This window comes from Trichechus manatus, unplaced genomic scaffold (assembly GCF_000243295.1).
Source record: "Trichechus manatus latirostris isolate Lorelei unplaced genomic scaffold, TriManLat1.0 scaffold00087, whole genome shotgun sequence".
NCBI classification, from domain to species: Eukaryota; Metazoa; Chordata; class Mammalia; order Sirenia; family Trichechidae; genus Trichechus; species Trichechus manatus.
Window position 1 is genome coordinate 11,074,966 of NW_004444023.1, and position 22,850 is coordinate 11,097,815.

At 52.2% G+C, this 22,850-nt stretch overlaps 1 protein-coding gene across 2 annotated transcripts in view; it reads left to right on the forward strand.

Moving 5' to 3' along the window:
• Nucleotides 1-17,813, forward strand: part of EPN1 (epsin 1) — a 30,050-nt gene extending 12,237 nt beyond the window's left edge. For both annotated transcript variants that reach the window (XM_004381778.1, XM_023736377.1), the window contains exons 3-11: nucleotides 3,092-3,341; nucleotides 7,469-7,593; nucleotides 8,269-8,343; nucleotides 8,966-9,049; nucleotides 11,054-11,357; nucleotides 12,078-12,188; nucleotides 12,356-12,439; nucleotides 17,165-17,422; nucleotides 17,605-17,813. In XM_004381778.1, coding sequence (XP_004381835.1) covers nucleotides 3,092-3,341; nucleotides 7,469-7,593; nucleotides 8,269-8,343; nucleotides 8,966-9,049; nucleotides 11,054-11,357; nucleotides 12,078-12,188; nucleotides 12,356-12,439; nucleotides 17,165-17,422; nucleotides 17,605-17,813 — 1,500 coding nt within the window. The remainder of the gene's footprint in view (nucleotides 1-3,091; nucleotides 3,342-7,468; nucleotides 7,594-8,268; nucleotides 8,344-8,965; nucleotides 9,050-11,053; nucleotides 11,358-12,077; nucleotides 12,189-12,355; nucleotides 12,440-17,164; nucleotides 17,423-17,604) is intronic.
• Nucleotides 17,814-22,850: the final 5,037 nt, after the last annotated feature.

Below are 22,850 nucleotides of genomic sequence, written 5' to 3' on the forward strand. Positions count from 1 at the left end.
CACCAAAGGCACAAGGAAAGTATTAGCCCAAGAGACAGAAAGGGCCACATAAACCAGAGACTTCATCAGCCTGAGACCAGAAGAACTAGATGGGCCCGGCTACCACCAATGAATGTCCTGATAGGGAACACAACAGAGTCCTGGATGGAGCAAGGAGAAAGGTGGGGTGCAGAACTCAAATTCTAGTAAGACCAGACTTAATTGTAGTAAACTTCATTTAAACTACAACAATTAAAAAAAAAAAAAAAAAAAGCCAATTCTGGAGCAGAGAGAGAATCTCACTACCACCAAGGAAGAAGAGCCAAGATTGGAACGCATGTTTGGATGTGGGATCTCTGAGCTGAGAAGCTCCTGGAACCAGGAGACATAGAGAGAGAAAGAGCTGTAATGTTAAAGACAGTGAAAAGCAGTGGCAGAGAAACAGTGTCAGGAGAGACCAGCAGGAGACAGCGCAGTGGGCTTCCCAGCCCATGGAGCGAGAAAGCTTGAGTGCCTTTGGGCTGAGGCTTACTGCTGGAGTGGGGTGCCTCTGGGCACTTACTGGCACAGCTAAAAACAGCTTTGTAACACTTGCCAGAGCAGGGCAGAGGCAGAAGGGTCAGAGAGAGGAGTGCCTGAGGCACAGCTGAGAAGAGGCTGTCCTGAGCATTCCTAAACCTGAATTGTAACCTGTTACTTCCCTAATAAACTCAATAATCATTTAAAAAAGAAAAAAATTGTTGTTGACAATCTACACAGCAGAGCGTGAATCTATTCGACAGTTTCTACATGTACAGTTCAGTGATTTGATTACATTCTTTGAGTTGTGCAACCGTTGTCACCCTCCGTTTCTGAGTTGTTCCTCCTCCGTTAACATAAACTCACTGCCCCCTAAGTTTCCTATCTAATTTTTCGAGTTGCTGTTGTTAATTTGATCCTGTATGGATAGTTCTCAAAAGAACACAATGCTCAAGGCAGATATTTTTTACTAGTTAAGCTAAACTATTTTTTGGTTTTAAGAAGACTTCAGTGGATATCTTTGGTTTAAGGTTTAAAGATTATCTCAGGGCGATAGTTTCAGGGGTTCATCCAGCCTCAGTGGCTCAAGAAAGTCTGGAATCCATGAGAATTTGCAGTTCCAGAACTTTTTTATCACCTCAGAAGGGAACCCCACACCCGTTCACAGTCACTCCCTGTCCCACCACCCCCAGTCAAGCCCCTGGCAGCCACTAATCTACTTTCTGTCTCTTTGCCTTTACCTAGTCTGGATATTTCACATGGGTGGGATGATACAATATTTGTTATTTTGTGTATGACTTATTTCAGTCAGCGTCATGTTAACAAGGTTCACCCATGTCTCAGCATGTGCTAGAACTTCATTTCTGAGATGCCAGTTGACTCCCCCACTGTGATGGGTGTTACCGTAAAAACAGAAAGCAACAGGTTTTGATGAGGATGTGGAGAATTGACACCCTTATCCATTGCTGGTAGGAATGTAAAATGGTGTAGCCACTGTGGAAAACAGTATGATAGTTTCTCGAAAAGTTACACATAGAATTACCATAAAAAGCAAAAAAACAAACCAGTTTGCTCAGTGGATTCTGACTCATGGTGGCTCCATGTGTCAGAGTAGAGCTGTGTTCCATAGGGTTTTCAATGGCTGGTGTTTTGGAAGCAGATCACCAGGCCTTTCTTTTGAGGTGCCTCTGGGCAGTCTTGAACTGTCAGCATTTCAGTTAGCATTACCAGCTGATTGTTTAACTTTGCTACCCAGGGACTGTAGAATTATGATATGACCCAGCAGTTCCACTCCTGGGTATATGCCCAAAAGGATTGAAAGCAGGGACTCAAACATCCTTGTACATCAGTGTTCACTGCAGCATTATCCACAACAGGTGAAAGGTGGAAACAACCCTAGTGTCCATCAACAGATGAATGGACAAACAAAATGTGGTACATACACACAAGGGAGTGCTACCCAGCCATAAAGAGAAATGAAGTCCTGATGTATGCCACAACATGGAGGAACCTTGAAAACACTATGCTGAGTGAAGTTAATCAGACACAAAAGGACAACTATTGTATAATCCCACTTACATGAACTATCTGTTGTTGTTAGGTGCCATCGAGTCAGTTCTGACTCATAGCGACCCTACGTACAACAGAACGAAATACTACCTGGTTCTGCGCCATTCTCACGATCCTTGTTAGGCTTGAGCCCATTGTTGCAGCCACTATGTCAGTTGATCTCGTTGAGGGTCTTCCTCTTTTTCACTGACCCTCTACTTTACCAAGCATGATATCCTTCTCCAGGGACTGGTCCCTTCTGATAGCATGTTCAGAGTACGTGAGACAAAGTCTTGCCATCCTTGCTTCTAAGGAGCATTCTGGGTATACTTCTTCCAAGACAGATTTGTTTGTTCTTCTGGCAGTCCATGATATAGTCAGTCTTCTTAGCCAACACTGTAATTCAAGTGCATCAATTTCTCTTTGGTCTTCCTTATTCAGTGTCCAGTTTTTACATGCATATGAGGTGATTGAAAGTAGCATGGTTTGGGTCAGGCACACCTTAGTCCTCAAAGTGACATCTTTCCTTTTTAACACTTTAAAGAGGTCTTTTGCAGCAGATTTGCCCAGTGCAATGTGTCATTTGATTTCTTGACTGATGCTTCCATGGGCGTTGAAGAAATATCTAGAACAGGCATATGATATGCATAGAGATCATAGCCTATTACGTTACCAGAAATGGAAGGGAGAGGGATAAGAGGAGTTAAAAAACAACCTTCATTCCTTTCCGTTGCGAGATAGCATTCCACTGTACGTATGTACCCCGTTCATCTGCCGAAGGCACATGGTAGCATTGAGATTTAGGTGACACTGGGATTTGAGCTAGGCCCCTGTCCCTGTTAGCAGTGGCCATGTGGTGACCAGTTCCCCTTGTCTTCCCCTGCCTGGGCCTGCACCCCTTACCCCTCCCCATCCCTGTGTGCATGGCAGCTATGTGTTGACTGTGCCCCCCATTCCCTCTGCCTGTGCCCCTCACCCCTCCCTGTCCCCCTGTGTATGTGGTGACTGTGTGCTGACCGATGACCATTGCCCGGTCCTGGTGCAGGCCATGACGCTGATGGAATACCTGATCAAGACTGGCTCGGAGCGTGTGTCGCAGCAGTGCAAGGAAAATATGTACGCTGTGCAGACACTCAAGGACTTCCAGTACGTGGACCGCGACGGCAAGGACCAGGGCGTGAACGTGCGTGAGAAGGCAAAGCAGCTGGTGGCCCTGCTGCGTGACGAGGACCGGCTGCGAGAGGAGCGTGCCCACGCGCTCAAGACCAAGGAGAAGCTGGCGCAGACCGCCACTGGTGAGCTTACCTTCCCCTGGAAGCCCCTGGTGTCTGGGAGCCTCCTGCCGCATCTTCCTCCGTCCTGGCTGCAGGACCCTGCAGCCCCCGGTGCAGGCTTTGCTCTCTCCTTTCCTTCTCTTCCTGGGACCTTAGCCACAGGGCCCCTTTGGACTGCCCTTCCCCTCGTGCCTCCCCCTGCCACTCCAGGGCCCTCCCTGCCCTTCCCTCCCACGGCGGGGAGGCTCGATACCCGGTCACACACAGATGCTGACTAGGCGCCCGCAAGAGCCCTGAGCCTGAGCACAGCAAAGCACCTCTTTCCCGAAGCGCACACCTGGGCCTGAACCATGGATAGGGAGGATCCCCAGGGAACTGCCATCAGCCATGCTGGGTGGGGAGCAGGTGGTCCCTGCAGTAGAACTGGGCCTGCCCTGTGGGGACAGGAAGATGGCTGAGTGGGGATGAGGGCAGTGTGCAGGAGGCAGCCTGCAGGGCCTGTTGGTGGAGAAAGGTCTGTGGACCTGCTTTGTTGTTGTTAGGTGCCGTTGCGTCAGTTTCAACTCACGACGACCCCATGTATGTCAGAGTAGAACTGTGCTCTATAGGGTTTTCAATGGGTGATTTTTTAGAAGTAGATCACCAGGCCTTTCTTCCAAGGTGACTCTGTGTGGACTTGAACTCTAGCCTTTGGTTAGCACATGAACATGTTTAACTTTCCAAGTGTTTTTGTTTTTGTTAGGAGCTATTGAGTCGATTCTGACTCATAGTGATCCCATGTGACAGAGTAGAACTGCCCCATAGGGTTTCCAAGGCTGTAATTTTTATGGGAGCAAATTGCCAGGTCTTTCTCCTGTGGAGCCATTGGGTAGGTTTGAACTTGACTTTTTGGTTAGCAGTCGATCGCTTAATCATTGCCCCACCAGGACTCCCTTTAGGAGTTTATAAGATTGTTGATCCTGAGCTGCCCATTGGTGGGGAAATTAGTTTTGGTGGGTGGTGACAATCGATAATAAAAAAAGTGGGATAGAATAAGTGGAAAGTCAGAGCGCACCACAGGTAGTAAGACTAAGGTTTGCCGCACGAAACCTTTTAGGTGCTGTGGCTCATGATGAGACACGCTTTCTCACTGGGTGGTCACAGCCAAAAACAGTTGACTAGTGGCATTGTAGGAGCAGTGGGAAGCCTATGGGAAGTTTGCCTCAGGGAGGCTAAAGACGTGATTGTTGTTAGTTGCCGTGGAGTCGACTCCAACTCACGATGACCCCATGTGTGTCAGAGTACAACTGTGCTCCCTAGGGTTTTCAGTGGCTGATTTTTCAGAAGCAGATCACCAGACCTTTCTTCTCAGGAGCCCCGGGGTGGACTCAGATCTCCAGCCTTTTGGATACCAGCCATAAACGTTAACCATTTGCACTACCCAGGGACTCCCTCTTGAGCAAAAGCCTCCAATAAATTCCTAAACACCAGTTGTCATCAAGTTGATTCCGACTCATGGTGACACCGTGTGTGTCAGAGTAGAACTGCAGTCCATAGAGTTTTTAATGGCTGTGATCTTCCAGAAGCAGATTGCCAGGCCTTTCTTCCAAGGTGCCTCCAGGTGGGTTTGAACTGCCAGCTTTTCAGCTAGTAGCACTTAACCATTTGTGCCACTCAGGAACTCCCAAAGATGATGTGAATGTTGTGGAAAGATGAGTCCAGCTGCTCCTGGACAGTGGATCAGGAGAGAAGGGTGGAGGGCAGGTGGGGCAGGCGCAAGCTGGGGGGACAGTCAGGAGACTCGGGTGTTCCGGGTGGTGGGAGTGGTGGTGGTCAGGTGCAGAGAAGAGCGATCCCTGTGCTTGCTCTAGGGGACAAAGGGGCTTGAGCAGGTGCTGTAGGCGGAGGGAGCCTGCTCCCAGGATCCTCGTGGGAGAGATGGTTTGCTGGGGGACGATGCAGCACTCCTTTTAGACCTCAAGTGGACTTGAGGTCACTGCCTGGTGTCCATGTGGAGGTGTTGGGACACACTGGGCATGCGAGACATGGCTGTGCTGGAACTACAGGACAGGACCTTGTGGGCCCACAGAGAGAGGAGGGCATGAGAGCAGGTAGCTGGGACCAAGTCCACTGAGGAGGCAGGCCAGGCAGGAGAGTAGGGGTCCTAAAGGCCGATCCCACTGTCCAGAGGTCGAGGAAGAGCCTGGTGGAGACACGCTGATGGGCTCAGGGTGGCTGGCAATGGAGGTGTGGGCTGGGGTGGCCCAAGGAAAGGCGTCAGGTCAGAGAATAGTTGTCAACCTCAGGTGGCTCCTCATTATCACACATTTTGCTGAAATGGAGCAGAGAGATGGGGTGCTACCTGCAAGGGAGTGTGGGGGACCCCCCAGGGAGGCATTTTTAATGGTTAGAGGGGTTGGCTAGCCTTGTGATGGCCAGGCAGCGAATGTTCCAGACTCTGCGAGCCCCAGGGTCTAGGTGGCTGCACTGCTGCTTTGCCTAGCCTTGTGCACACGAGTGGGCGTGGCTGGGAGCCAGAAAAATGTTCTTCATGGACACTGACATCCCAACGACCTGTCATTTTCGTGGTCTCGAAATAGTCTTCTTTTGATTTTCTTTTCCCACCCAGCCAATTAAAAGCATAAAAACTTTTTTTACCCTTAGGGCAATATGGAAACAGCTGGTGGGCCTGCCCACTGTTTCCAAGTTTGCCAAGCCATGTCCCAGAGCCCAAAGTCCCTGGGTGGTGCAAACGGGGAACGCACTTGGCCACTAACTGAAAGGTTGGAGGTTTGAGTCCACTCAGAGGCACCTTGGAAGAAAGACGTGGTGATCTGCTTCTGAAAAACCAGCGAACATCAGCTGTGCCATGTGGTTTGCTTTTTGTTTAGTTAATTGACTGTTTGCTAGAGCAGTTTAGGTTCACAGTAGGAAAACTGCAGAAAGCACAGGGAGTTCCCATGTACCCCACACAAGAGTGCATGGGTCCCAGGGCTTGGTGGGGGAAAGGGGAGAGGATGCCACTCAGGACATCAGGGAGAGGAAATGAGGGTTCGGGGAGGGGCAGGGAGGAGCAGAGTGGTGAGAAGGTGCAGACCAAGCAGCCAAGCGTTTGTATTTTGCAGAATACTTAACATGATTATTGTTAGTAGTAGATGTTGAGTCGACCCTGACTCATGGTGACCTCGTATGTGCAGAGAACTGCTTCATAGGCTTTCAGTGGCTGATTTTTTGGAAGGAGATCTCCAGGCCTTTCTTTTGAGGTGTCTCTGGGTGGATTTGAATCTCTAACCTTTTGGTTAGCAACTGAGTGTGTTCACCATTTGCATCATCCAGGGACTCCATGAGATAGTTGTTAGCTGCCTTCGAGTCGATTCTGACTCATGGTGACCCCATGTGTGCAGAGTAAAACTGCCCCATAGCGTTTTCAAGGCTGTGACCTTTTGGAAGCAGAACGCTAGGACTGTCTTCTGAGGCACCTCTGGGTGGGTTTGAACTACCAAACTTTGGGCTGGTAGTGGAACACTTTATTGTGGAGCAGCCAATCTCGCCCGCTCGTTTAAGCGTTTGCCCTCAGCTTCTCTGGTGGGTGCTCCGAGCCTGGCTCTGAATCCATCCGTGTGCTTGGGGATGCTGCAGCTCTTGACTGGCCCCGGGAATTGAGCCTCCAGGCTGCTGCCCTGGAGCATATCTGGAGCCCTCATGGGTAGGGGACAGGAGGAAGGAACCCCTGCAGCCTCTGGGACAGGCCTTGAGTATGCTGGGAGGGCCTGGGTCCCTGGACACTGGCAGAATCCTGGCTCCCGAAGTCCCCTCCTTCTCTGTATCAGCAGACTCTTGTTCCCCTGGTCCTAGCCCTCTCGTGGGTGGGGCAGCCCCTCACCCATGCCTGGGGTGAGTACACAGGAGCCTGATCAAGCTCACAGCCCCCACCTTGGGCCACCCTTCCCCTCCTGTAGGCCTGGTATCTGAGCCCAGGCTTTCCCTGGGGAACTTCACAGCCTCAAACTCAGTCTTTGGAGGGGGTAGGGCGGAGGTGGGCCAGACTTGGGGGGAGTTTGGAGGACCTCAGGCTGTGCCAGCATAGAGACAGAAGCCTGTCTGTGTCTAGTTTTGGGGTTTTTTCCCCTCTGCTCCCCTGGTCTGTGCTCACCCTTGTTCTCCCCCAGCTTCCTCAGTGGCTGTGGGCACAGGGCCCCCACCTGAGGCAGAGCAGGCGTGGCCACAGAGCAGCGGGGAGGAGGAGCTGCAGCTGCAGCTGGCCTTGGCCATGAGCAAGGAGGAGGCTGACCAGGTACTGGGCATGGGGCCACAGTGGGAGGGCTGGGAGTGGGGGTCTACTTTTGTTCTCCATCCCATCTCCACGTCTTCAGCCTCCTTATCCTGCCCACCTGCCCACCGCCTCCTCTCCTGACCTCCTCATCCTCCACACCAGCCTTTGTTACCTTGGTCCCAGGCTTCCCTTTCCTCCTTCCCCTTTCTGGATGCTTCCCCTGCATCCAGCCTGTCCCCCTCCTCATGCTGCCACTCTGTGGGCTTCTCTGCTTTCGTGTCTGTTTCTCTGCTTTGCTTTGCTCTGGCCCTCAGCCCACTTGGGAATCGTCTTCCTATTTCTTTCTCTCTCTCACTCTTGCTATTGAGCCGTGGTTCTCTCTGCCCCTGCCTTTCCGTCTGGGACTCTGGCTTGTTTTCCCTCTCTCTGTCTCTTGTCGCTGGCTCCTGCCCCCCCGCTCGCCCCAGCTCTCCTCACATTCTCTCTGTCTTTTTCTCCCTTTCTTTTGTCTCTCTCTGTTGCTGGCCCCTGGCCCCCCTCATGTTCTCTCTCTTTCTCTTTCTTTACAACTTTCTGTCTCTTTCGTTGGCCCCCAACCCCGTTCCCCCTGACGCTCTTGCTGTTTCTCTTTCTCTCCATCTCTATCTGTTGCTGGCCCCCGGCTCCCTGGCCCCCCTCACACTCTCTCTCCCTCAGCCCCCGTCCTGCGGCCCCGAGGACGACGTCCAGCTCCAGCTGGCCCTTAGTTTGAGCCGTGAGGAGCATGATAAGGTCAGAGCAGCACCTGCCCCTCCCCGGAGCACCTGCAGACCCTTGGGTCCCACCCTTAAGCTTTCCTTCCTGGGTCCTGGCCATCGGGTCCACAGCCCGCAGCTCTGCACACATTCAAACCTTAGTATTTCTAGCTGTGGGGCTGTGTGTTAGATAGTCTCAGAGAGACAGACACCTAGGCGTGACACGCGGGAGGTGTAGCTGCTCTGGGTGAGACCCTTCTCTCCCCTTCTGTGGCTCCGCCAACCCCACCCAGTGCAGAGCATCACTGAGTGCAGAGCATCATTGAGTGCAGAGCATCAGCCACCCTCTGAGTGTCCCCCATCTCCAGGTGCTTCCCAGGTGTCTCTGAGCCCCCCTCCCTCCACCCTGGGCCTGTCCTCCAACACAGCACCTCCATGAGTCTTCATTCCCTCTCGTCCTTGACCTCGGTCGTTCCCCCTATTCCATATGTTGTTCACATCCCATTTTAATTACTAGTCACCTTTGTTGGGGTGGGAGAGGGTTCTGGGGCAGCACTGGGGTTCTGGGCCCCCCCTCCCCCCCTGAAGTCTGTCTCAGACTCTGACCTCTGTGCCCTGCCCCCTCCTTGGCTGTCTGTTTCCATCCACCCCTCCCACAGGAAGAGCGGATTCGTCGAGGGGACGACCTGAGGCTGCAGATGGCCATTGAGGAGAGCAAGCGGGAGACCGGGGGCAAGGAGGAGGTGAGGGAGGGCACTGAGGAGGAGGGGGATGATGTTGAGGAGGGACCTTGAGGAGAGGGGACCCTAGGGGGGAGGGGCCCTGAGGAGGAGGGGGCCCTAAGGAGGAAAGGGGGTGATGTTGAGGAGGAGGTCATGGGGGGGTCACTAACGAGGAAGAAGTAAGGACCCCCCTCACCTCCAGATTGCTGTTACCGGTGTCTTCTCATTCATTCTGCTTCTGGCTCTGGCCAGGCCCCTTGGAGGAGCTGGAGAAACAGGCTAGGAAACAAGGCCCACCCTCCCCCGAGAGCCCGACACCTGTGGACAGGTGACCTGGTGCCTCCACAGGTCCCCTTCCTGCAGGTGGAGAGGCTCACCTGTGCCTCACGGCGTCATTGTGAGGACTGGGGAAGTGTGTGGAGGGGTGCCTGGGTGCGGCGGTCGGGGCTCTGTAAGCTCTGAGCCACATTTGGGCACTGCGGCTGTGACCGCTGTCACCCCCATGCCAGGCGCCACTGTTGCCAGTCATCACCATTGAATAGGGAGAGGACTGAGGAAATGTGGAAATATGACGTGATAATTGCTAAAGGGAGACAGCGTGGGGCTTGTTGGCCTGTCGTGTTTTTTTGGGCACCAGGCACCAAGGACCCAATGGTCCTGCCCCGGGGCCTCCGCTCCAACTGTGGAGACGGCCATTGCATTGTTGGCATTTCAGTTACCTGTGTCTGTGCTGCCAACCCTCCTAACATGGTGGTGTCTCTGACGGTTGATTCTCAGGCCAACTGGGCTCAGCATGTGGTTCTTCTGCTCCGTTTGTGATAGGTCTCATGCAGCCAGGGCTAGGACATCCTAGCCGGCCTCACGTCCTCTAGCCTCTCTTCCCATGGCCACTCTACACCCACCAGTCTGTCCCTAGTGTCTTTACAGCGCTGCCGTGGCTGGTGCCCAGTACTATGGGTTTCGGGCTGCCAGGCTCCCTCCTGAGGACCTATTGTCCCTCCAGTTGTCACATCCCACCATCTGCAGCAGGTCACAGCGCTGTGAGAGAGGCCCCTTCACCTGCCACATTGTGCTTCTTGGTTGGCAGAAGCCCTGTTTGAGCAGGCTTAGCTGCAGAGTCTGTGTCAGTGCCTCTCACAGCAGAGAAGGATCTGGGTAGTGAGGGGGCTTGCAGGCCTCACTCCACCCATCCGGTTTCCTTCTGAAGGCAGGATCTCAGGTCACCCAGTGGGAAGGAAGGTCTCCCGAGGCCACGTGTCTCCCTGGGAAGGTGCCAATGGGCACGTGTTTGTGGTGGGGGGAGGGCATTTCACACCTAAAGAGACAGTCAGTGCTTGTCAGCTGGGTCTGAGCCTTGTGCCTTCCCTGGAATGCAGGGAAATATTGTGTGTGAGGGGTGGGGGTGGGGGTGCTCTGGAGAGCTCAGAGCACACAGTCACTGAAGGGAAGTGAGGTGGGCATCGGGACAGGCATGTTCAGGGCAACTTGGGCTTATTTCCTGGGCCTGACCTAGTCAAGGGGGCAGAGGCCAGCGATGGCTCCCTGGAGGAAGGCCGATTGAGCTGGAGACCCTAGGGGGAAGAAGGGGAGGAGCGCCCCAGCTAGAGGGTGCATTTGGTGAATGGAGCTGGGCTAGGTGAGGATTGATCCTGGGTAGGAGTGAGGGCCAGATGTGGTTCTCCACTGCTGTGTCATGACAGAGTGGGGGCCTGACAGGGTAGTGGGAGGTAGATGGAGACAGGTGGATGCACAGGGTGCTAGAGAGGAAGAGCTGACGGATGGATGGGCCGTGTCTGCTTGGGCTCAGCCTTCGCCATTCCTCCCCCTTGTCCAGTCTCTCCTGGACCAGCATGTCTGTGGGCACCCAGCCCCCTATCTGGTTTGCTCCCTGGGACGGTCTGTGCTCACTCTCTGGAAGATCCTTCCCCAGAGCCTGGTGGGACCCCTTCAGTGTTTCATGTCTTCCTCCTCTTTGGTGCCCACCCCCGCTTCCTGACTCACGCTCTCCTCTCTCCCTCCCTGCAGTCGTCCCTCATGGATCTTGCCGATGTCTTCACGGCCCCGGCTCCTCAGCCCACCTCGGATCCCTGGGGGGGCCCGGCCCCCATAGCCGCTGCCGCCCCCACCGCTGCCCCCGTCTCAGATCCTTGGGGGGGACCTCCCGTCCCTCCTGCTGCTGATCCCTGGGGTGGCCCGGCCCCAACGCCAGCCTCTGGGGACCCTTGGCGTCCTGCTGCCCCAGCTGGGCCCACAGCTGACCCTTGGGGTGGGACCCCCGCACCCGCTGCTGGAGAGGGACCCATGCCTGACCCGTGGGGGGGTGCTGATGGTGAGTCCCCGAGAAGGAGCCTGTGGGTTGCCAGATAAGATTGCCCAGGGAATGTGTGGGGAGCGGCCCCTGAAGGACCAGCTTGTTCTCTGGGGGCTAGCAGTGGTGGCAGTCGAGTGCTTCTGGGAAAGTGGTAGATGGTAAAACTATAGAGGAGGGTGAGCAGGCTGGGAAGGGGTGGGGCTTCTCTGGACAGTGGTGGGAGCCACGAGGGGTGGGATGGGGCAGCAGAGGGGCCACAGGGCCCAGATGAGGCCTCTCATTCCGGTGGTGGTGGGGGAGATCTGGAGGGACTTCCTGGAGGAGGTGAGGCCTCAGTCTGAAAAGAAGGGAGCATAGCGTGGTCAAGGGCTTGGGGGTATCACAGCCCGAGGGGGAACGGAGTGTGTCTGGGAGAGGCAGTGACAAGGTGGGGATAGGGTGGGAGAGGCCAGCTGGGCTGACTGCAGGGGGAGGCTTAGGGGGACATGTTGCAGGGAGGGGCCGTGATTGTGAAGAGTGTCCTGTGGTTGTAGGAAATCTAGAGCCACAGCTTCACTGAGGAGACACAGCCCCAGAGCCCCGAGCTGAGCCCCAAGCTGAGGGGTAGCACGCTGGGTGGAGGGCCAGCCTGGCAAGGGCCTGTGCAGGGCGGGGGGTGTTGGATGTGTGCACAGGGGCACTGGAGGGACCAGGCGGACAGGCAGCCTGCCCCTCATGCAGAGCCTCCTTTTTCAACAGGTGGGGTCCCGGTTGGAGGCCCCCCCGCCTCTGATCCCTGGGCGCCGGCCCCTGCCTTTTCAGACCCCTGGGGGGGATCACCTGCCAAGGCTAGCACTAACGGCACCACAGGTACCGGGCAGGCCATGGGCCTGGAGACCTGGGGTGGGTTGGGCAGAGTCCAGAGTGTGTGTGTATATATATGCATGTGTGTGTGTGAATGTGTGTGTCTGAGGTACCCGGCAGTGAGGATGGGGCACTGGGGAGTTTAGTGGAACTTTCTGGTCTCCACTTTGCAGTCGGGGGATTTGACCCAGAGCCTGATGAGTTCTCTGACTTTGACCGACTACGGACGGCCCTGCCAACCTCCGGGAGCAGCACGGGTGAGCCGCCCGCCCCTTATTCTCACCACCCCAACAGGTGCTGGAGCCCCTGCTGGCTCCCAGTGGCCCTGACAACCCCGTCCTCCCTGTGGTGCTGCATCCTGGGGCGCCGGACCTCTGCTTTCCCTGCCTCTGCCCGGGCAGGCATGGAGGTGTTGATGAGAGCTAGGTGGGGTGGGGTAGAATGCAGTCCCGGAGTCAGACCCACCCACTCATCTTTAAAAAAATTACCTTCGTTTTGGAATAATTTCAGAGTTAGAGGTTGCAAAAAGAGTACAAAGGATTATTGCCTTCCTCGGGAGTCCACGAATGCTAATCTCTCGCGACTGTCTGAATTGTTTTTGAGCAGTTGCAGACTCACTGTTTCTGTTGCTGTTTTTGTTGTTGGTGGTGGTGATTTGTGATTTAGGAGACCTCATGTATTACAGAGTAGAACTGCTCCATAAGGTTTCCTAGGCTGTAATCTTTACAGGAGCAGATCGCCAGGCCTATTTCTTCTGCAGTTCTGCTGGGTGGGTTTGAACTACCAACCTTACGATTCCCATCTGAGTGCAAACCGCTTGTGCCACCCAGGGACCTTTCACTCAGTGTCTCTCAAAGCAGGCAGCTTCTCTGTTCCAGCGACCTGACAGTACAGCGATCAGGACCTGGAAGGTAGCCCAGGGGCTTCTTTCTTCTGCAGACATTACGCTTTCCTTGGTTGCCCCACTGATGTCTCTCATGGCAGAGAGCGCTTTTCTCTGGGCCAGGGTTCTGTCCACAGGGACGTGTTGCACTTAGATGTCCTGTTTCTTGAGTGTTCCTCAACCCAGAGCGGTTCTACATCTGTCTTCTCTAACAGTGACATGTTGGAAGAGCTGACTGTTTTTTGAATGTTCTTCAGCTTGGGTTTTTCAGAGGCTTGTTTATGATCATATCCACCTGTCTTTTTGGCAGGGGTACTCCAGAAATAACATTGGGTCTTCTTATCAGGAGGCACGTGATATCTACTTACCCATTACTGAGGATCATGAATCAAAGATCAAAGTTGACTCAGCAGCAACTGTTTTTTTTTTTTTTTTTGTGGGGGGATATGGATCTGAGTCTCCAGGTGGTACAAACAGTTAAGTGTTTGGCTACTAACTGAAAGGTTGGAGGATTGAGTCCACCCAGAGGTGCCTTGGAAGAAAGGCCTGGTGATTACTCCTGAAAAATGAGCCATTGAAAACCCTATGGAGCACAGTTCTACTCTGACACAGATGGGGCTGCCATTAGTAGAAGTTGATGGCATCAGGTTTGGTTTTTTTGAGGGGCTCTGGGTTGGAGTCCTTGGCTGATGCAAATGGTTAAGTGCTCAGCTGCTAACTGAAAGGTTGGTGGTTTGAACTCACCCAGAGGCACCTTGGAAGAAAGGCCTGGCAATCTGCTTCCAAAAAATCAGCCAGTGAAAACCCTGTGGAGCACAGCTCTACTCTGATGCACGTGGGATCACCATGAGTCGGAATCCACTCAGTGGCAACTGGTCTGGTTTTGAACTGATCACTTTTTAATTAAGGAAACTTTTATTGAAGCCTGAATTGTGGAACAGAAATACATTCCCACTGATTTAGTCCAGCACCCTACCCTGAAGGGAGATATTACAGCACCAACTTCCCCTCCTCCATCACATAAGGATTAATTTAGATTAGTGTCCAGTCTGCAGTTCTCATTTTTCTAGAACTTTCCATTAGATATTGCTGTTGTTAGGTGATCTTGAGTCTGTTCTGACTCATAGTGACCCCATGTGACAGAGTAGAATTGCCCCATAGAGTTTTCTAGGCTGTAATCTTTATGGGAAAAAACGGTATTGAAGGAAGAAGTCCAAGCTGCACTGAAGGCATTGGTGAGAAACAAGCCTCCAGGAATTGACAGTATATCAATTGTTTCAACAACAGATGCAGCACTGGAAGTGCTTACTTGTCTATGCCAAGAAATTTGGAAGACAGCTACCTGGCCAACTGACTGGAAGAGATCCGTATTTATGTCTATTCTAAAGAAAGGTGATCCAACCAAAATGCAGAAATTATCGAACAATATCATTAATATCACACACAAGTAAAATTTTGCTGAAGATCATTCAGAAGCGGCTGCAGCAGTACATCAATCAACAGGGAACTGCCAGAAATTCAAGCCGGATTCAGAAGAGGACGTGGAACCAGGGATATCGTTGCTGATGTCAGATGGATCCTGGCTGAAAGCAGAGAATACTAGAAAGATGTTAACCTGTGTTTTATTGACTATGCAAAGTCATACAACTGTGTGGATCATAACAAATTACGGATAATGTTGAGAGGAGTGGAAATTCCAGAACACTTGTGCTCATGGGGAACCTGTACATAGATCAAGAGGCAGTTGTTTGGACAGAACAAGGGGATACTGCATGGTTTAAAATCAGGAAAGGTATGTGTCACGGTTGTATACTTTCACCGTACCTATTCAGTCTGTATGCTGGGCAAATAATCCAAGAAGCTGGACTAGATGAAGAAGAATTCAGTATCAGGATTGGAGGAAGACTCGTTAACAACCTGTGTTACGCAGATGACACAACCTTGCTTGATGAAAGTAAAGAGGACTTTGAAGATCCTTACTGATGAAGATCGAAGACTACAGCCTTCAGTATGAATTACAACTTCAACATAAAGGAAACAAAAATCCTCACAACTGGACCAATAAGCAGCATGATAAATGCAGAAAAGATTCACGTTGTTAAGGACTTCATTTTACTTGAATCCACAATCAATGCCCATAGAAGCAGCAGTTGGGAAATCAAACAACATACTCCATTGGGCAAATCTACTGCAAAAGCCCTCTTTAAAGTGTTCGAAAGCAGAGATGTCACTTTGGGGACTAAGGTACACCACACCCAAGCCATGGTATTTTTCAGTTGCTTCGTATGCATGCGAAAGCTGGACAGTGAATAAGGACGACTGAAGAAAAATTGATGCATTTGAATTATGGTGTTGGCAGAGAATATCGAATATACCATGGACTGCCAGAAGAATGAACAAATCTGTCTTGGAACAGAATGCTCCTTAGAAGTGAGGATGGTGAGACTTTGTCTTACGTACTGTGGACATGTTATCAGGAGGAACCAGTCTCGGGAGAAGGACATCATGCTTGATAAAGTAGAGGGTCAGCAAAAAAGAGGAAGACCCTCAACATGATGGATTGACATGGTGTCTGCAACAATGGGTTCAAACAGCAATGATTTTGAGGATGGCGCAGGACTGGGTAGTGTTTTGTTCTATTGCACATAGGGTCACTATGAGTCAGAACTGACTTGATGGAACCTAACAACAATCTTTAGGGGAGCAGATTATCAGATCTGTCTCCCACAGAGCCACTGGATGGGTTCCAACCACTGACCTTTCAGTTAGCAGTTGAGCGCCTGACTGTTGTGCCACTAGGGCTCCTTCAACATTAGATACCTGTTGCTCCGACTCATAGTGAGCCTATAGGACAGAGTAGAACTGCCCCATAGGGTTTCCAAGGAGTGCCTGGTGGATTCAAACTGCTGACCTTTTGGTTAGAAGCCGAACTCCTAACCACTACACCACCAGGGTTTCCTCAGCATTAGATAGAATTCTTAAACCTATTTAAAATTAGAGAAATCATATCTCAAGCCAACAGATGTCATTAACGTCTACTGGGATCATTGGTGTTGGGGAATGTTGGTCCACTGTGAAGCTACCATGTTCCTGCTTGTGGGGAGACTTTTTGCGACTATGTTAATATCCTGTTTCTCACCTACTGGGTTTAGAGTTTGTTGATGATTCTTGCCTGAAACAATCACTACTACGGTGTTTGCCAAATAGTGATACTCTAGTTCTGTCATTACTTCTACCTCTGTTTGTTGGAATCATATGCATCTGTGTGCATGTGTTTTGCAACCATCACCACTATTGATTTCCAAGACTTTTTCATTACCCCAAACAGAAGTTCTGTCCATTAAGCAATAACTGCCCCCAGCTTCAACCCCATCCCAGACAACCATGATTCTACTTTCTGTCTCTGCATTTGCCTATTCTAAATATTTCATACAAGTGGGATCATACAGTGTTTGTTGTTTTGTGTCTGGCTTATTTAACTCAGCATAATGTTTTCAAGGTTCATCCATGTTGTGGTATGTATCAGGATTTCATTTCTCTTTATGACTGAATAATATTCCATTGTGTGTAGACCACATTGTGTTTATCCATTCATCTGTTAATGCACATTTTGGTTGTTTCCACCTTTGGCAATTGTGAATGATGGTGTTGTGAACACTGGCGTACATGTGTCTGTTTGTGTTCCTGTTTTCACTTATTTTGGGTAGATACCTAGGTGTGGAATTGCTGGATCATATTCTAAAATAATTCTGTTTGACTTTTTGAGGAGCCGCCAAACTGTTTTCCACAGCAGCCACACCTTTGTACATTCCCACCATCAGTGGACGAGGGTTCCAATTTCACTACATCGTTACCAACGTGTCATTTTCTGTTTTCTTGCTAATAGCCATCCTGGGGGGACCCATCCATTTTTTATTCTGGTCTCTCCAGTGTAGCTATTGACACCCCCTCTCTGAGCCTCGGTCCTCCTCCCTTTGGAGATCTCTGGGTACTGGCCCTCTGTGGAGCATCCGTACTGAGCTGCCCAGAGAACCTGACTCCTGGGGTCAGCGTCCCTCCAGATGTCTCCCCCTGAGCCCCTCTCACTGCTTCCTTCCAGGGGAGCTGGAGCTGCTTGCAGGAGAGGTGCCCGCCCGCAGCCCTGGGGCGTTTGACATGAGTGGGGTCGGGGGCTCGCTGGCTGAGGCTGTGGGGAGTCCCCAACCTGCAGCCACCCCAACCCCCACACCCCCCACACGGAAGACGCCTGAGTCATTCCTGGGGCCCAATGCAGCCCTTGTGGACCTGGACTCGCTGGTGAGCCGGCCTGGCCCCACGCCCCCCGGAGCCAAGGCCTCCAACCCCTTTCTTCCAAGCGGTGAGTGGCCCCATCTGCCCTGCCCCTGAACTACTGTGTCCCTGGGTCCTTCCCCCTGGCTTGACCAGGCTGGAGCCTTATGTGAGCTGGGACGTGGTTCCTGGTGCGTCTGTATGCCCAGGATGGGTTTCAAGTTTGTTGATTACCATTGACTGCGCTGTCTGTTGGTTTCTCCTTCGCAGGTGCCCCAGCCTCTGGCCCCTCGGTCACCAACCCATTCCAGCCCGTGCCCCCTGCGACGCTCACTCTGAACCAGCTGCGTCTCAGCCCTGCACCCCAAGTCCCTGGTGCACCACCGACGTACATCTCCCCCCTTGGGGGGGGCCCTGGCCTGCCCCCAATGATGCCCCCAGGCCCTCCGGCCCCAAACACTAACCCCTTTCTCCTATAATCCAGGAGGGGGAGGGGGACTTGGCCCAGCCTGGCTTCCCCCATTTCTGCTTCCTGGGAGATCAGTGTTGTGAGTGCATGTGAAATGGGGGCCCCCATCCTCACCCAGCCCCCTTCCCCCTGCTGGGGCCCACTCACACTACGCCCTCTTCCCATTGCCCCCCCCATTCCACCTCCCCACGGAGAAACTGGACCTGGGGGGTGGGAGGGGTGTTGGCAAGAGGAGGACCCCTTTCCTGTGGCATTAGAAGGGAGAGGGACAGCTGGGGGTCCCCCCACCCATCCCCCCCTCCAAATTCCTGACCACCTCAAATCAGTGTTGGAGCCTCCTCATCCCCCTTACGCACCCCTCGGTGAATCCTTGGTGATGATTTTGGCAACTTTGGGAATAAATGGCAATTCTCTTGGGCATGGCTCCCCCATATTGTTCTCCGTGGTTCGTGTCCCTGGAAGCCCCTTCCCTAGGCCGCTGGACCTAGGGCTCTGGATTCACCTCGCCTACCTCTGGGGCAGCCCTCTCTCGGGGGCCTTGAATCCCTTCCCCTGCCCTTTTGGGGTTTGATGGGGGTCAGCTGTGTCGAGGGTGGGAGGGGCAGCCTTGGAGGAGCTGCAGACTACTCGGGCCGGAGAGTTGGTACTCAGGTGCGCTGGCTTCGGATTGTGACTAACGGACACTGTTGAGGTCGGGGTTGCTGAGGGTTAAGCGATGATGGTAAGGGTTCTTACTCAGAAATAGCAAATACACAACGCACAGTATCTCTGCAACGCACATATATCTGCCATAGCCTGTGGCCAGGCGAGGCATCACTAATACACAGCGGGCGGCGCTTATCCATGGCAGGCAGGACTAGTTCACCCCGTAAAAAACCCCAAACCAAACCCACTGCCATGGAGGCGATTCCGACTCATAGCGACCCTATAGGACAGAGTAGGTCTGCCCCATAGGACTTCCAAGGAGCGCCTGGTTTATTCAAACTGCTGAATTAGCAGCCACAGCTCTTAACCACTACGCCACCAGGGTTTCCAGTCCACCCCAAACCACACCAATTTACGCCAGGTTAGTAGGGGACCCACATCAGGCATCACTAATCCGCATCGGGCAGAAACGATCCAAGCCAGGTAGCGCCGACCTACACCAGGCATCACTAATCCATGGCAGCACCAATTCATGCCAAAACTCGTTGCCATGGAGTGGATTCCGACTCCTAGTGACCCTATAGGACACAGTAGAACTATCCCACAGGGTTTCCAAGGAGCGGCTGGTGGATTCGAACCGCTGACCGGACACAACCACTGCGCCACCAGGCAGCAGCTGTCCACGCTAGGCACTGATTCAGGGCAAACAGAGATAGGCCACACCAGAGAGCGCCGATCCATGCCAGGCATCATTAATCCATGGCAGGTAGCACCAATCCAAGGCAGATAGCACCGACACACCCCCAGGCATCACTAATCTATGTCAGGGAGCAACGATCCGTGGCAGGCATCACTAATCCACGCAGACAGCACCAAGTCATTACAGGCAGCACTGATCTACGCCAGGTAGTACCGATTCAAGACAGGCAACACTAATCCACAGCAGGCAGCACCGATCCATGCCAGGCATCGCTAATCCACGCCAAGCAGCACTAGTCTACCCAGAACCCCAGGCGACCTCTGCTGGGGAGCCGACGGGGCTGGGCGCCCCCTGTCGGGCATGTCTGCTCTTGTGCTGGCTGGACCCCTTCCCACCAGCGTCATCTCAGCGAGTCCAACAGTCCAGAGAGGCGGGACCGCGGTCCTCTCAGTGCACAGATGGGTCCGCCAAGTCCCTTTTATGATGCGGTGTCTCCCTGGGGTCGGATCCTGACTGCTGGGGCCATTACTTCGGCCACTCCTTCAACAATGGGCCGCAGGCCATGCCGGAGCCAGGACCCGGAGATTAGCCAGATTTCATTCTTGTCTCTGTTTGCTCAGGAGATGCTTCCGGGCCAAGATGCCAAGGGGACAGACAGACGGGCCATCGCGACACGTGGGCATATGGGGGACCCAGAGAGCTTCCCCCTCTCACCCCGCCAGCCTGGGTATCAGGAAGACCACTGAGAGGGGGTGTGATAGCCTGCTTTGATCCCCCCGTTTGTAGTCCCCCTTGTGTAGCCCCTCCCAGGTTGAGCAGGGCTGCCCTGTATAACCTTGAGGTATGTGACTTCTGAGTCTTGGGGACCCCCTTGGGTGCGGCTGCCACCATACCAATCGTAGAATAAAGCCAAGGTTAGATGCCTTGCAGGAGTCCCTGGACTACTAACCAAAAGGTTGGCAGTTCGAACCCCCCCAGAGGTGACTTGGAAGAAGGGATCTACTGCCCAAAAATCAGCCACTGAAAATCCTGTGGAGCACAGTTCTACTCTGACACACATGGGGTTACCATCAGTCGAAATCAACCAGATGGCAACTAAAACAATAAAATTCCCTGCTACTAGACACGAGATGCGCCCTGACTACTAAGCATCAATGTACTCTGGCTGCAAGCTCAGAAAGTGACCCCTGCCACCTCCCACAGACGGGGAATGTACTCGAGGGTCGTGGGGAGCTTGATGGACAGAGGGGTCGGCAGATGCACCCCGCTTAGGAAGGACATGGGCCCAGGGATGCTGGGCCTATGTCTGGGGGGTCAGTTGGTTTCAGATTCGGAACACCGGAAGAGTATCTCACCGTCTCAGCCCCAGGAGGGCAGCCCCTTTCTCAAGCTCTGGCCATGCTGGAGAAGGTCCCTGGATGGTGCAGTTTGCTCTCCGCTGCTAACCAAAAGGTTGGTCGTTTGAACCCACCCAGCAGCACCATGGAAGAAAGGCCTGATGATCTGCTTCCTTAAGCTCACAGCCAAGAAAACCCTATGGAGCAGTTCTACTTTGTAACACATGGGATCGCCATGAGTCGGAATCAACTCCATGGCAATGGGTTTGATTGGTTTGGGTCATGTTGGAGTGAGGGAATTCCCTGGGAGGAAATTGGCTGCTACCAGGGGAAGTTGGGTGGTCACTGGGTCCTTGGGCTTCCCCCAAATCTTCCTGCTGTAGTCCCTGGGGGCAGGAGGCCTCAGCACCCCACATCCAGGTGTTTGGCCTGGGGCCCCAAGATGATAGGGAGAGGAGGCTGAAGACAGTTCTGGGTGGGCTTGTGATGAACGGTCTCAGCTTACCAGAGATGAAGGAGGTGGACCCTCCACTTTCGTTCAGATCTTGGTCCTCCAAGACTGCAAGGCTCTGTGGGCCACTTAGTTCCTTGCTGCCCTCCGTTTCATGGAATTAATCATGTGTTTAATGATTTCATGCCTCTGAGCCTTCATTTCTTTTAAAAGAAGCAGAGGGCAAAAATAAAACGACCGAGTTCTGCTTAATTGAGTGGAAGTGTTAAAGGTCAGAGAGTTTATTTCTCTCTCAATTTTTCTGTCTTCAAAATGGAGGAAACAGTAGACGTAAACCATCTAGAACGGCACACGGCGTGAAATGGGGCATTATCCCTTCTGCATCTTCCTTTCTTTCTTTCCTTACAGGATCAAAGGTATTCATAGCAGCAAATGACATTGTGTCTCCTTTTATTCTTCTTTCTAGAGTATTCCAGCCACCATAGTTCTCAATAGGTGCTGACATTTGAGGACAGCTGCCCCCTTTTGAAAGGACCCTGGTGGCGCAGTGGTTAGGCGCTTGGCCGCTAACCGGAAGGTCAGAGGTTCAAACGCAGCAGCCGCTCCACAGGAGAAACACCTGGGGATCTGCTCCAATAAAGATTACAGCTTTGGAAACGCTATGGGGCAGTTATATTCTGTCCTATAGGGTCACTGTGAGTCATGACTATGAGTCAGAATCGACTTGATAGCAACGGGTTTTGGCCCCCTATTTGGGTTTTGGGTTCTCAAAATATGAACATGTGGTTTGTAGAGATCATCCGTAATTGGGAATCCCTGAGTAGTGCAAACGGTTAACACGATCAACTGCCAACCAAAAGGTTGGTGGGTGGAGTCCACCCAGAGGTGCCTCAGAAGAAAGCCCTGGCAATCTGCTTCTGGAAAATCAGCCATTGAAAACTCTATGGAGTATAGTTCTACCCTGACACACATGAGGTCGCCATGAGTTAAATAGACTGGACTCCAGGCAACTGGTGTTCTAACATTTAATGTTGAGTGAGTTCATTTATTCATGATTCATTAATTTATTCTCGCAATGTATACTTCATTTTTTTCCTTTCACTGACTCAATGGCAAATGTGCTCTGAGGCCCCATGTGTCAGGTGTCACACTCTGGGCTGAGCAGCTCTAGCCCAGTGGTGTCACTGGAGTTGGTGTCACCCCCCTCCATGGACCTCCTCCTGTACCAGACCATACAAAGTCCTTAGTAATGTTTTTTGTACTAATGTTACTCATAAATTGTAATTCCTGTATAGCACTCCTTCTTTTCCTTTAATTACTACTTCATTCTCAAAAAAGTTATAGATACAGGCTCATGAATACTAATTACCACAATATTGTAGCTAAAACACCAGAAAATTTGACAAAATTAACCACTATAAAAACACCAGCAGTAACAGCTTCTGCTTGTAGTGCGTGAAGATGAACCAAGTGAATTCGAAGCATCATTGTTACTGGGTAATAATGACAGCTCTGACCAGAGCTTATTAGAAGGTTCAAAAAGTAAATTAGCATAGAGTTTTAGCTTTGTAGATGTATTGATACATGTAAACTGGGCTTACAAAAATTTTTTTTTTTTTTAAATATTTTTTTGGATAGTCATTTGGTGTCACACTGTCTGACAGAGTCACATAGTGTGGTCTGCACCCTTCCCCCCGCATCCCCTGGTGATGCCCTGTTCTAGCCACATATGGGTGGTGGGGAGGGTTGTGTGGGTGTGTTTCTGACCTGGACATCTTTTCCGAGCATTGGAAGTGGACAAAAACCCTACCTACAAAAGTGCGGGTGGGTGGAGGGAGGGGTCATCGGTTTTTTACCCAGTTTAGGGCCTTGGGGTTGGGCCATGCGGAAACTTGGAGACTTTGCTTGGGCTTG